General features: G+C 30.7%; 1 protein-coding gene across 1 annotated transcript; it reads right to left on the minus strand.

Annotated features, from left to right (window-relative positions):
* Positions 1 to 21: 21 nt before the first annotated feature.
* On the minus strand, positions 22 to 6737 carry LOC18052840 (putative E3 ubiquitin-protein ligase RING1a). The gene is made up of 10 exons (XM_006447200.2): positions 6333 to 6737; positions 6204 to 6246; positions 4334 to 4392; positions 3520 to 3601; positions 3253 to 3373; positions 3118 to 3159; positions 1630 to 2166; positions 1268 to 1375; positions 853 to 1035; positions 22 to 592 (listed from the first exon to the last, which is right to left on the minus strand). Exons 1-10 carry the CDS (start codon positions 6568 to 6570, stop codon positions 560 to 562), a joined length of 1446 nt encoding a protein of 481 aa, XP_006447263.1. The 5' UTR covers positions 6571 to 6737; the 3' UTR covers positions 22 to 559.
* Between the last annotated feature and the right edge of the window lie 5857 nt (positions 6738 to 12594).

Here is a 12594-nt window from a genome sequence, read left to right on the forward strand (position 1 = left end):
GAACATTGGTCCCTTTTTAAATTCCTGCTTTCCCATGCACATCAGAAGAATTCCATTCACAAATATATTCTCATAGGAGAAAACGGACCAAATAAAGATTTGGTTCGCTTGTTCAAGAACTCTTGAACCTGAACTGCTGAGATATAGTGAACTTCAAATGTATTCACAGCACATGGGAGGAGAGAAAAGTGAAAAATTAACAATGGTTGCTTCTTGATGCACAGAACACATAACCCACTTCACAAATAAAAATCATGGATGTTTTGCACAATACTTCAAACGGAAGTAACAAGTGTTTGATGGGAGGAGAGAAAAGTGAAAAATTAACAATGGTTGCTTCTTGATGCACAGAACTTGACTCACTACGGGAACACATATAACACATAAGTCCCTTTTTAAATTCCTGAGATATAGTGAACATCAGAAGAATTCCAGCCACGTGAAAATTCCATTCACAAATATTCTCATAGGAGAAAACGGAATGAACCATGAAAGCTCCCACTTCACAAGTAACAAGTGGCATTTTAAGAGCAACCACAACTTCTGAAAAATTTTGCTGCTACCTACTCTGCTTCTGCCTATATGCTAGTATCTGCAATGAGGTAAGAAAAGATAAAATTAGTTGGTGCACTATGAGCCAATAAGAAACTATCATGTAAGGCATTTCTGAGAAAATGAAGTTAAGCACAAAGAATTTGCTTCACAGCAGAATATAAAGTACAGTGGCAACCAATCAATTACTTTAAATTTAATAGTGAAGTCAAAATAGTGGAGTTACCGCATTTTAAAACAAGTCCAAATATTTAGTGTGGAGTTTTTCTGAGAAATTAATTACAATCAATTCATGCTCACCAAATGATCTGTATTGGAAGTGTGATTGACTCTAAGCCCTGCCAAAGTTTCTTGACCTTCCAAAATTTGCAGCTGATCTGTTGTAGGAATTGGCGTGGACTGGTTGCCTTTGGCGTCAAGCCGCTCTTTCACCATTAATATTTCAACTTCTTCAGCTTGCAAAGGTGTCTGGAGCGAGACATACTACATATATACACTACAAATTTAGATAAAGCACCAAAGAAGACATGAAAAAATCTTAAAATTTCATTATATACAGAGAAAGATAGAGCAGTGTACCAAGTGCAATATATTGCATAGGTTCAGGTCAGATCATAATTTGGACAAGCTCAAAACTCGTACAAATTCAAAAGACCTGACATGTTACTTCTCTAAAATAGCACAGTTAAAAATTATAGTAGGAGAGAAATCTCACTTCGCATAGCTGTTTAACTGACAAACTAGGTTGACAACAAAGGTAAGGTTGCTGCAAACTTGGTGCACATTGGGTATCCGCAGAAACAAGCATGAGACGAACATCTAACTGCAAGAAAGGGGAAATGGAGGATTTAATTTGAGAGGATGTGCCCACTGACTGGTGAAGGAACCAATGAATTAATTAGATCAGGCCATTGCAATGCTTATGAAAGATAAATAAAAGATAGATTTCATTGCATCACCAATTTTTCATCACCTCTTGAAAGTACTCTTCAGCAACGATAATTCCAATTGTGGTTTGTACGAACCATGATTGACATAATTTTACTCAATAAACAGTCCAACAGCAGCCAATCATACCTCATCGTTATTTTCCTGCAAGCTCCGGAGATATTCTACAAGCTTATTTAGGCGAGTGCTGCGCGAGCTCTTAATATTGCAGCCACTAGCACTGCCATGCCGTGTGTTACTCCTAGTACCACCCCTGCCCCAAGCAAGCATTTCTGGGTTCCAAACAAGCCCAGGAGAAATTCCTCTGCTTTCTCTACCCACTTCTAAATCATTTTCAATGCATCCGCCATCTGAGTTTGCGGCCGATGAAGAAGGCTGGGATGACCGAATTCCTGACCTTCTTTTACGCCTTCTCGGCCTGACTTCTGCTGAGCGTTCATCATTAGAAGAGGAATCTTTGCCTCCGTTATCATCATTTTCATCCTCATTGTCTTCAGATCCCTGATGTTCAGTGCCACGGCTGTTTCTTCTCCTTCTCAAATGAGCAGTACGAGGATTCCGCTGCGGTCTTGTCATAAATGGGCTCACTGTATCTTTACCAGGTGTGCGTCTCTTAACTAGTGCTTCTGATTGTCGTTGAAATATTTTGGCAATTGATGCTTGAATCTGTTGAATAAATCAGATAAACAACATATAAGAACAAGAAAACCAACATACACCCATTCTCATCAAGCAAGGTTTTAAGTTAAATCTCCCCTTGGCAGAGCTAGCGAAAATGAAATCTGAATGAAATTCCAACTAGTGACTAACTAAAAATGCTCAGAAATGTATGACTCAGGACTTAGGGCCATTAATGAACTGACAAGTAATCAAGTGGATGTGAGTATATTACGCTATTCATGCTTACCTCACAAGCATAAAATTCCACCATTACATGCTACCTTCGTCTCATTAACGCACAGTTGTGATGTTCAGTGGTCACCATGGTTGACAAAAGCTCATAGCCAAGCAATTAGTGAATCCTTCAAGCAGGTCAATAGGCATGGATTGTTTCTCATTGAGCTTGTCAACGAAAGTTGGCTTTATTTCATTGACCTTAAACACTCTTACCCGAATATCTAAGCTTGCTTTCAGAACCCCCTCCCCCCCCCAAAAAAAAAGAAAAAAGGCAAGCTACGGCCCAGCTGAATTTGAATGGTTGGGATTATTTGCGGCTGTAATAGTAGCAGTGGCAGTGGCAGTATAACAACAAATTTTGAGAGTTAAGCATCCATGTCACAAGAAAACAGTACAACCAAATTTCGAAATCAAAATTTTCCAGCCTAAAGCAAGCAGCACAAATGCCAGTGATGATTATCATAAATGCTTTAATGATCTTAAATTAAGGAGCATAATCATGGGGTGATACGACAATATTCACAGGATGTGTGTTACTCCAAGCATGTGTCAAAGATCTTCATGAAAAGATATCAAAATCGGTTTTTGATGAATGCTTCCCTGCGTTAGAATTATTTAAACCTAAGTTTGAACATGAATCATGCATTTAAACAGAGCAACAAAAACATAAATACAGAGATTGGCAAGCACACAGAAATCATTTGTAATTTGTCATCCAACCTGCTTATTCCGAGTCCTTTCTTCTTCATGAAAAGCCAATTCCTGAGGACAATACTCAGCAAATTAGTTTGCCATATGCAAAAACACCATAAACTAAATCTGAACAAGTAAATAAATAATGAAGGAAATTCATACCTCTTCCTCATATTTATCAATGTCTGGATATAGAGCAGAAATTAGGGCATCGTAGTTTGGGTCATCTCTCAAAGAACGTCGACTGGCACAGTGTGTGCGGCAAGCAGGACACTCATTGTTCCTGCAGTTGAATGTCAATTTAAGTACAAAAATTCAATTAACAAATAATCTACAGAATCATAAATTTTGAGTCACTGATACAATTAGCTGGGACAAAGGCATGAACACAGAATATTTAACAATAATATGGCCAATGTTGTCACATACCCTAGTCGCATTGACTTGTCTATGCATTCCCTGCAAAAGCGGTGCAGGCATTCCATTACAGTTCGTGTTTTTTTTATAATCCCTGTACAGGGAAAAAATGAAAATTATATCCTTAGCCTGTACAATAAAAGTTAAGACTCCCAAAAGATTCTCAACTTTATCAATGTTCTACTTATATGCTGGCACAATGCTCCTGCCTTTCTCGGGCATCTTTGTTTTCTGTTTCAATAAAAGCTTTGCTTAAGTTGACACATTTTGAAAATTAAAATAACCCATTAAACTAAGGCAGCACCCTGCATTCCTCCCAGGTAATATCACTTTTAACTCAAGATCTCAAATACTACAGCAATGATGATTGAATCAGCCAACATGATAGCATCATAGCATTCAATTCAATTTGTAGAATTATTTTATCAAAGTATTTCACTCATATTAAGTTACCTCAATTCAATTATCTGAGGTAGCTATTCCATTGTTCTCCGACAATTCAATTTGGTCAAGGTCATGCTTTTTAACTAAAGTTTTCTTTTGCAAGTTTCAAAACCATTATTTAAAAGTTAGAGCCAGTTTCCGAACGTTGAAGGATGCCACTTCACTAGATTAGTAATTTACTAAATTGACAAACATATCATCATTAGTATAACTGGGAGAACATTGTATTGGACTGAATTGAGCAATCCCAAATAGCCTCTTGAATAGGAATTAATTAGAGCCGGCTAAGTTTTTTTTTTTTTAATAATAAAAAGAGCATGTTGAAGAATAAGGCCAAAAAGGAAAGGAAGAAAAGTTTCAGATGGTGCAAAGCAGAAAGTACCTAGACAAATTGGACATTGTACATCCTTACGAATTTCTGGAAGTTCAACAAAAACAAATCTGCAAAAGAAACCAGAAAACTTAAGTGGAATATTGTACTTGGCCATTGACAATTCCAATTATAGTAACAATTCAAACAAACTGCTAAATTGATAAATGACGATGTTATCTTGGCTATAGCCATAAAGTACAGAAGCAATCAACTAGTTATCAATAGATTTAAACTTCATGGTAAGACTTCATTGATAGGAAACACATATTATTGTTCAACAAAAAAATATATATAGATATAGATATAGATATAGATATATAAGGCCAACATTTGTCAGCCACCTAACCCTTCATGCACATTTAAGATCCCAACCTAGATTTCTTAGGTATTTTCCCTCTATTCAGTGTCTTACTGAAATCTTAATGAGAAACAGTTATCGAAGAGGGCTTATTGTTTTCACCCTTGACATCAGTCAACCCAGCAGCTTAAAGACAATGAGAGCAGTATGTATATTATAATCAGCACAAAATTAAGGCCATAACTAGCATAAGAAGCCAATGATCAAACAAAAAAATTCTAAGCAACTACTTGGAATATAAGGAAGTAATATTTTATTGAATTAGAATTGATTCTTGCAAGCAGTGACAAACTTTAAGCCATACGAGTTGAATGCTAGTGCCAGCCAAAGATACTACAAGGAATTCAATGATCAACTTTCAAGGTGATTCTCCAACATTGTACTTATGCCCAGTTTACAGTGTAAAGAAGAATCTTCTCTGATCCACAATCAGAAAGTAAAACAGCAGGATAAAACATCTTCATATATGCATCAGTAATAATTGCCCAGACATTTTTAAGGCTCCTTAAAGGATAAATCAGTGGTTTTCACCAGTATGATAACTTTGCTAATATCTTTCTCATTGTTTCTAGAATCAAGGCACCATCATCCTCAACCTCATAGAAAATAATCAAAGCTGACTAGCCTTGACATATTTTCTATTAGCAAAATGCTCAGACAAACTTTTGAAACAGAACTGCATACTACTACATAATTCTAACAGATATTCATATCAGCCCTTAAAACATGTTTGCATCCTGACATGGATACTGGTAGTCAACAGTCTCACCAGATACAAGGCTAAGCAGTTGACATACAAAAACATAATAGGCTCTTAAGAATGCAAGTATCATTATATTTCGTTAACGAACAAGCAAGTAGAAAGCAGGGCAGAAGTAGTGTTTTTACATACAAGATTATCAATAAGTATAGCACAAAAACAATATTAGAATACCAGATAGAAGATGGGAAAGGAGTTCCCCACAGCAGTTTGGCAAATATATATTCAGTTTAATTCAATAAGTGAAATTATAGCTGCCTTAACAGATGTTGTTAGCCTTGCTAGAATAGAAAAAGACTATTAACACCAGTATTAGAGACATTCAAACTTTTACAATCTTCTTAAGCTAGTTGGTGCATGTGAAATGTTTCTGACAACCAATTAATCCACCTACTACAATATATCAGTTCATATTATATACAGGTAAAAACGCCTGAAAAGAATAACAACAAATGAGTTTTCATGCATGTAAATAGCCAGTTACTCGACACAGATGGCTCCATGCAATAAACTGGCGGGCACTGACCCAAGAAGAGCAAAAACATAAACCCAGACAGTAATCTCTTCACAGAAACAAAAGGAACCCATCAAGAGCCAATTTGCAAGAAACGTATTTGAACTGCAACCCAGAAGAGAATAAACACTCGTTGAAAGAGCGAAATCTAACAGACCCAGATGCCAAAAACTCATTGATAAGCTAACAAAATAAGGAAAATGTAAAAAACAAAGAAGCTTTAACAAAAGAGAGAGAGTGTATATACTCGGGTTTTTCTCCTGAAGTGTCAGATGAAGGTCCCTCAGAATCTGCAAAAAGAAATGCAATCAATTCAATCAATCAAACTTCACATCCCATTTACATACACGTGTAAACAGAAACAAAGGAACGTTACCATCTTCATTTTCCTCATCTTCTTCATCCCCTTCACCTTCCACTTCTTCGTCGTCTTTCTGATCTTCTTCAAGCTGCTGCTGTTCATTTTGTTGAAGCTCTAGCTGTTGTCGTTCATGTCGAGATTGCTTGGCGTGGCTCTGTTGAAAAGAGTCTTGCCGTTGTTGTTCTTCTCCTTGTAGCTGTTCACCGTTGTTGGCGTGATGACTTTCTTGCAACGACCGCTTCTGTGCAGGCATTGATATTGGTAATGATGAAAGATTTGCACGAGACAAGACAAAGCCGAAGCACCAAAGCAAGAGATGGCAAGAGATTTATGAGCTTTTCTTTTCTTTTCTTTTTTTAATTATTTAATTTAATTAAATAAAAAATTATTTCCTTTTTTTCGTGTGTGTTTTGGTCTTGGAGTTTGGAGAAAGCAGCAGCAGAATCAGATGTTGCGGCAACTATAAGAAGCACTTGTTGGCTTTGGTGGCCGGCCTTCTGTCTCTCTCTCTCTTCTTTGGTTACTTTTGTCATTTCCAACCCCCAGTTGTTACAATTTTATTTTTATTACTGATATTATACGTATAATTATTAGGACTATTTTAATTAAATTTTATGAAGTACAATCTAGATTTTTTGCCCGCACTTTAAAAGATATTTGTCTCCCTTAAATTATTTTAATTGAAGAAAAAATTTAATTCTATATTTTTTTTTAAACTTGAAAATGTGAGAGTAGCAAGCCACCATTTAGCCTAAGGGGTGTTCAGAATCCGATCTGATCCGCTCAATCCGTTTGATTCATAAAAATTCAATCTGCAAGCTTAGGGGTGTTCAGAATCAGATCTGATATGCTCAATCTATCTAATCCGTAAAAATTTGATCCGTAAAAATCTGATCCCGGTTGGATTAGATTGAAAATTTGATAATTCGCAATCGGTGGATTGGATATGGATCTACTTCTGTAAATCCGCAGAAATCCACAAGTCCACAAAAAAATAAAAAATATTTATTTAATTAAAAATTAAAACTTGTAAATATGACATTAGTACTTACAAGTAAATAAATAAGTTAAAATATAGTGACATTAATACTATATTATATCTTATATGATAATAATATAAAATAAAAAATAATTAAGTAAACAAATATAGTTTCCTAAATTATTAATTTCCATATATTGATCTAAACAAATGAGTTTTTTTTTATGTGCTATATTTTGAAACTTTAAATGTATTATCAAGCTTTATTTAAACAATTAATTTTATTTAAATCTTATTTAATTTTAAATTTGATCGATAGTAAAATTATTTTTATATTAATTTTTTTATTTAGTTAATTTGTGTATTGGACAGAATTAAAAATTTTCAGTCCGTAAACTAATCCGCAAAATGGTGAATTAGATATGGATTGGGTCAAATCCGCATCCGATTCACAGACATGGATTGAATTTGGATTGAATTTCACCGATCTGTGGATTGAATTGAATTGGATTGAAAATTTATAATCCGTAAAATCGTGGATCGAATATGAATTGATGTCCAATCCGTAAAATCCGATCCACGAACACTCCTAGTTCAGCCAAAGGTCGAATGACTAATTTATTTTACTTTTGATTTTTAAATAGGATATATCTTTAATTTATTATTATAAATTCTCTATATTATTAACATATTGTTATTTATTTATTTTTTTTCATTCAATGCAATTATGCATGCAATTCAAATACATATATTGGGAGTTTACCACTAAGGCCATTAGCAAGGTGTAAAATCCTCATTTTTTCCCTACCATAGAGAAAAGTTAATATAGCACACTATATATAGATATTGTCTTTATTTAATGCAAATTAAATATATCTGATAAGTTTTATAATGTGCTAAAATTATAAAAAGTTTGAACTCTTGATGATTCTGATGGTAATACTAGTATATTATAATAAAAGCATATTAGATTGCTAATAAATTTATTTGCGTACGTAATTGAGAAAATTTTGTGAGGTAATACATTGCAATGAGATCATATTCAAAATAAGATGCGGTATTTAATTGAGAGGTTCTCATATATTAGAATATGAATTTAGTAAGAATTTATTTTATCATTTTAAAATTTTGAGAACTCAAACTTAGGCCTCAGCTCAAATTATTATATTTTTCTCAAATTAGCTTTTTTAATCTAAAAATAGTAAATCAAAACTATTTCTTATCTTTCTCGATTTTTCGATCATATCTTTGTGACATATTCTTTTACATTATGATGAGATGCCATAATTTTTTTCATTAGTGGGAGATACCACTCCACGCTGAAGTATAAACAATATATATATTTTTAGCAAAGATTACAGGATTTTTTTTTTTTTGGTTTTAAGTTAAATGTATTAAAAAAAGAGTAATGGTATAGCTACAAATTTTTATATAATTTTATTTTGTATAAACTGATGTGGCGTGATAAGATTGTTTGAATTAAATATCACTTAACCCACATGATTTGTTTTTATTATTTTATATTTTTATTCAACTAATGAATTAATATTACATCAATTTATATAAAATAAATTTATACAAGAGTTTGTGACTGTATCATCACTCTTAAAAAAGAAAAAGAGGAATTTTAGAAGGAAAAAAGAAAAAAGAAAAGGGCAAAAGCAAGATTGAGGAAAGTAATTTTCACTTTTTTGAGGAAATTAATGCAATTAAAATGTTAACGCATCTATCGAGTTGATTACAAAAAAACACCGTCTATTTGCTAAAAAATAATATCGAAGGAAACATGCAAGCTGTCAAATGTGGTTCACGTGTACAGTCAATCATGTTCGTCCAGTGAACCCACATTTTTTTTTTCTTTAAACATTTAAAAGCATTTTGTTAAATGAAGTTTAAGTCAAACAATGGCATCTGGAGATGCGGATAATTATTATATATTATAAATTCTAATTAAAGAGTGCATGTTCAGGCATTATCTCTACCGTAAAAGAATTTCATTTTCATCAACTAGCCATTTATTCGTTTCCATCAACTCGTTGGTCATTTCTTCATTTCTTGCATGCCTGCCAATGAAAAAATAGTTCTGTAAGTCACATCTCTTCTCTATCACAAAACACGCGCGCGCGCACACACACACATGTATATAGTGCGGACAACCTCATTTTTTTTTTATCCGGCCACACTATAAAATTTTGTGATTTAATAGAGTTAATGCAAGTACACTATAATAACATATCCACAATAAATAAAATAAAAGAACCCGTACATATATAATCATTTTATAGTGAGAATATTCTTATTTTAACAAAATAAGGATGCCATAACAAATAAAAAATACAGCTTTTAATACATTAACAAACAAAAAAAATAAAAAATATAGCTTTTAATACATTAACAAACAAAAAAACTTTTTAATATATTGAAATATGTACTTTTTGTATTTTAATTATGTTCCCACTTTAATAAAGTGAGGATATAGAGCAATGAGAGATCTCTGACCATATTAAAATTAGCAACAAGTTAAAAGATAAAAAAATATATACAGATTTCAATACAATTTATTTTATCCTGTAGTGTATTAAAACTTTTGTTTTTTGTGTTTGAACTTATTCCTAATTTTTCTATAGTCAGGGATCTCTAATTGAAAACCTAGCAGTTGTTCTCATTTTTCTAATATGAATCTGCTGATAAATTATATGATTTAATTGAGTTAATGTAAAAAAAATATAAAGGTGTGTGGTTTAATAGCATGTCTATATTGACTTAATAGCATGTTCGTATAAAAAAAAAAAAAAAGGACGATCGCATCTGAGAATTACTATATATATACTTATTTTGTTCCTATATTTTGAATTAAATGTCTATTTAGTCCATATATTTTTTAAAAAATACTTTATTGCTGCTAAATATATTAAAATCCTACTCTTGTTTTCTTTCCTTCTACAATAATACCCTTGGAAAAATATTCTTAGGGATATTGATGAAAAGAAAAAAATGATAATTTATCAAAATAACCTTTACAAGTAACATAAAAATTTACTCAAACTTTTATATCATTATTTTACTTTTAAAATTAACTGGTAAATGAATTTTCCATAAAATAATTATTAGTAAGATTATTGTAAGCACATTAAACATTATTTAAAATTGGTTGATATTAGTTTACTTTTAAATAATTATTTTTAAGATTTATTACACAGGTACAAAAATCTTTCTCACCAATATTTATTGATTAGTTTACTAATAAATAGTTATTAGTTATTTGCTAATTAAATTTTTTATAGATAAATAAATTAATGTCAAGAATATTGTTGGAATATTATTATTGTAAAAGAAAAATAAATGTAAGGGTAAAAGTGTAACGTATTTAATTGCAAAGGTGTTTTGAAATAATTTTGAAAATATATAAACTAAATGAGTATTTACATCAAATTATAGAGACTAAACGAGTATTTACTCCATACTTATAGTTTCTTTCTAGTAATGGTTCTCTTACCTTAATATGGTATGGGTCAAGATAAAAGATAACAAAGACACATGTCTCTTACTTTAATAAAGTTAGAGATACCTTATTAAAAAATTACTTTCTAAATATAGAATCATTATCTAAAAAGAGATCCTTCAAGGGTGACGCTGTTTGGAATTTTGTACTCTAAATATTACTTTGAATGTTTTATTATTTTGCACACTCATACACTAATTATAAAAATTAAGTATTGCTTTGTACACTCCTTAAAATTTCAAAAATATCTCGACTTTAATAATTTTATTTAACTTTGATTACTTAAAAGAGAAATAAAACAATTCAGCACACTAATTTTAAGAGATTTAGCATATACTTACTACAATATAACAAACTCAAGTTGTAAATAAATTATTTAACATAATTTTAGTTATTGATTTTTTGTTTATTTATGTTCGGTATTGAATTTTACACTCGAAATAACTTGTAATGAGAACATAATAATAATAATAATAATAATAATAATAATAATAATAATAATAATAATAATAATAATAATAATAAATCCATAAATACTAAAAAAAAAGAAAAAGAAGTAGGAGAAGAAGATAAGAGATGGAGAAGAGGGGCTAAAGCCCAAAAAAAAAAAACTTTACAGTATTTTTGTCTCGTTTTATTTTTTAAAACTAAAAAGTATCACACCAATTTTGTAGTTAAAAATTTTCTGAAATTAATTTCTTCATCTTTCATCTAAATATTAATTAAGATGTTGGAAATATATAAAAGTTTTAGTGTTTAAGATATGAGAATTATATGTTCAATAAGGAGTGTGTTATATGGGTGTTCAAAATAATTATATAACATCGACTTATAATAAATTGTTCTTAATAGTAATTTTTATGATATATATTTTTATTAAAATTAAATTATTCAGAATAATTTTTAAAGTGTAAATAGTCACATCTTTTAGTTTATTAAAGTAAGAGATTAAAAGGATAGTAAAAATACACACACCTCACTATATTGGAGTGTATTTTTTTTTCTTATCTTTTAATTTATCCTATTAAAACATTAGGTGTTAAATAAATCTCTAATATTTATTAGGGGTACATTTCCAAGCTATATATATATAGGTCTCGTTTGTGATTGATGTTGAAACTCAATAAGCTACTTATTTTATAATCTGTGACAAAAGTAGTGTTTGGTAAATGTTATAAAAGCTACTTATTTCGTAATTTTCTTCATTTTGAAATTAATTTTTAAAAGCGGGTAAATGGTTGTTTTTCATAAGTAGTTTATTAAATAAGCTACCACATTATTATTTTAACAAAAATAATTATGTTATATTTTTCCATATACTCTAATAAATAAGCCATTAAATATCATATTACCACAACAACTACTATATATTCTCTCCAATATCAAAATTTTGATCTAGTAAGTTCATATTTTTTATATTATACTTGTATTTTCTATTATAAGATAAAAAAATGACTTGCATATAATTATATAATTTTTTTTAATTACGAACAATTTCACATGAAAATTATCCATAACTTTTAAAATCAATTTCATAACCACGACTTTTTAACATTCAATCTATTTATATTTTTTTATAGTCTTAGTATTTATTGCAACAAGTTTAATGGTAAAGTAATGCATATCACATTTTTATTTATCTGAATTATAAATTAATATGAATTTTTATCATATTTTAAGTTTTTTTTATGTGTTTTAAAAAGAAGAAGGCATGTCTAAACATTATTAAATATACTTTAAAAAAAAAAATTTAAACTTATATGTATTTTGGTCATCATATGATAAAATAACAAATT

This window comes from Citrus clementina, unplaced genomic scaffold, assembly GCF_000493195.1.
Source record: "Citrus clementina cultivar Clemenules unplaced genomic scaffold, Citrus_clementina_v1.0 scaffold_2, whole genome shotgun sequence".
Lineage (NCBI taxonomy): Eukaryota > Viridiplantae > Streptophyta > Magnoliopsida > Sapindales > Rutaceae > Citrus > Citrus x clementina.

Bases quoted from the DNA above. Each gene is read 5' to 3' on its own strand.
- LOC18052840 (XM_006447200.2), bottom strand. From the start codon at position 6,570: ATGCCTGCACAGAAGCGGTCGTTGCAAGAAAGTCATCACGCCAACAAC. The intron at 3,374-3,519 runs GTATGTGACAAC...ATTCAACTGCAG, and splicing joins GACAAGTCAATGCGACTAGG to GAACAATGAGTGTCCTGCTT. The intron at 3,160-3,252 runs GTATGAATTTCC...TATTGTCCTCAG, and splicing joins TTGATAAATATGAGGAAGAG to GAATTGGCTTTTCATGAAGA.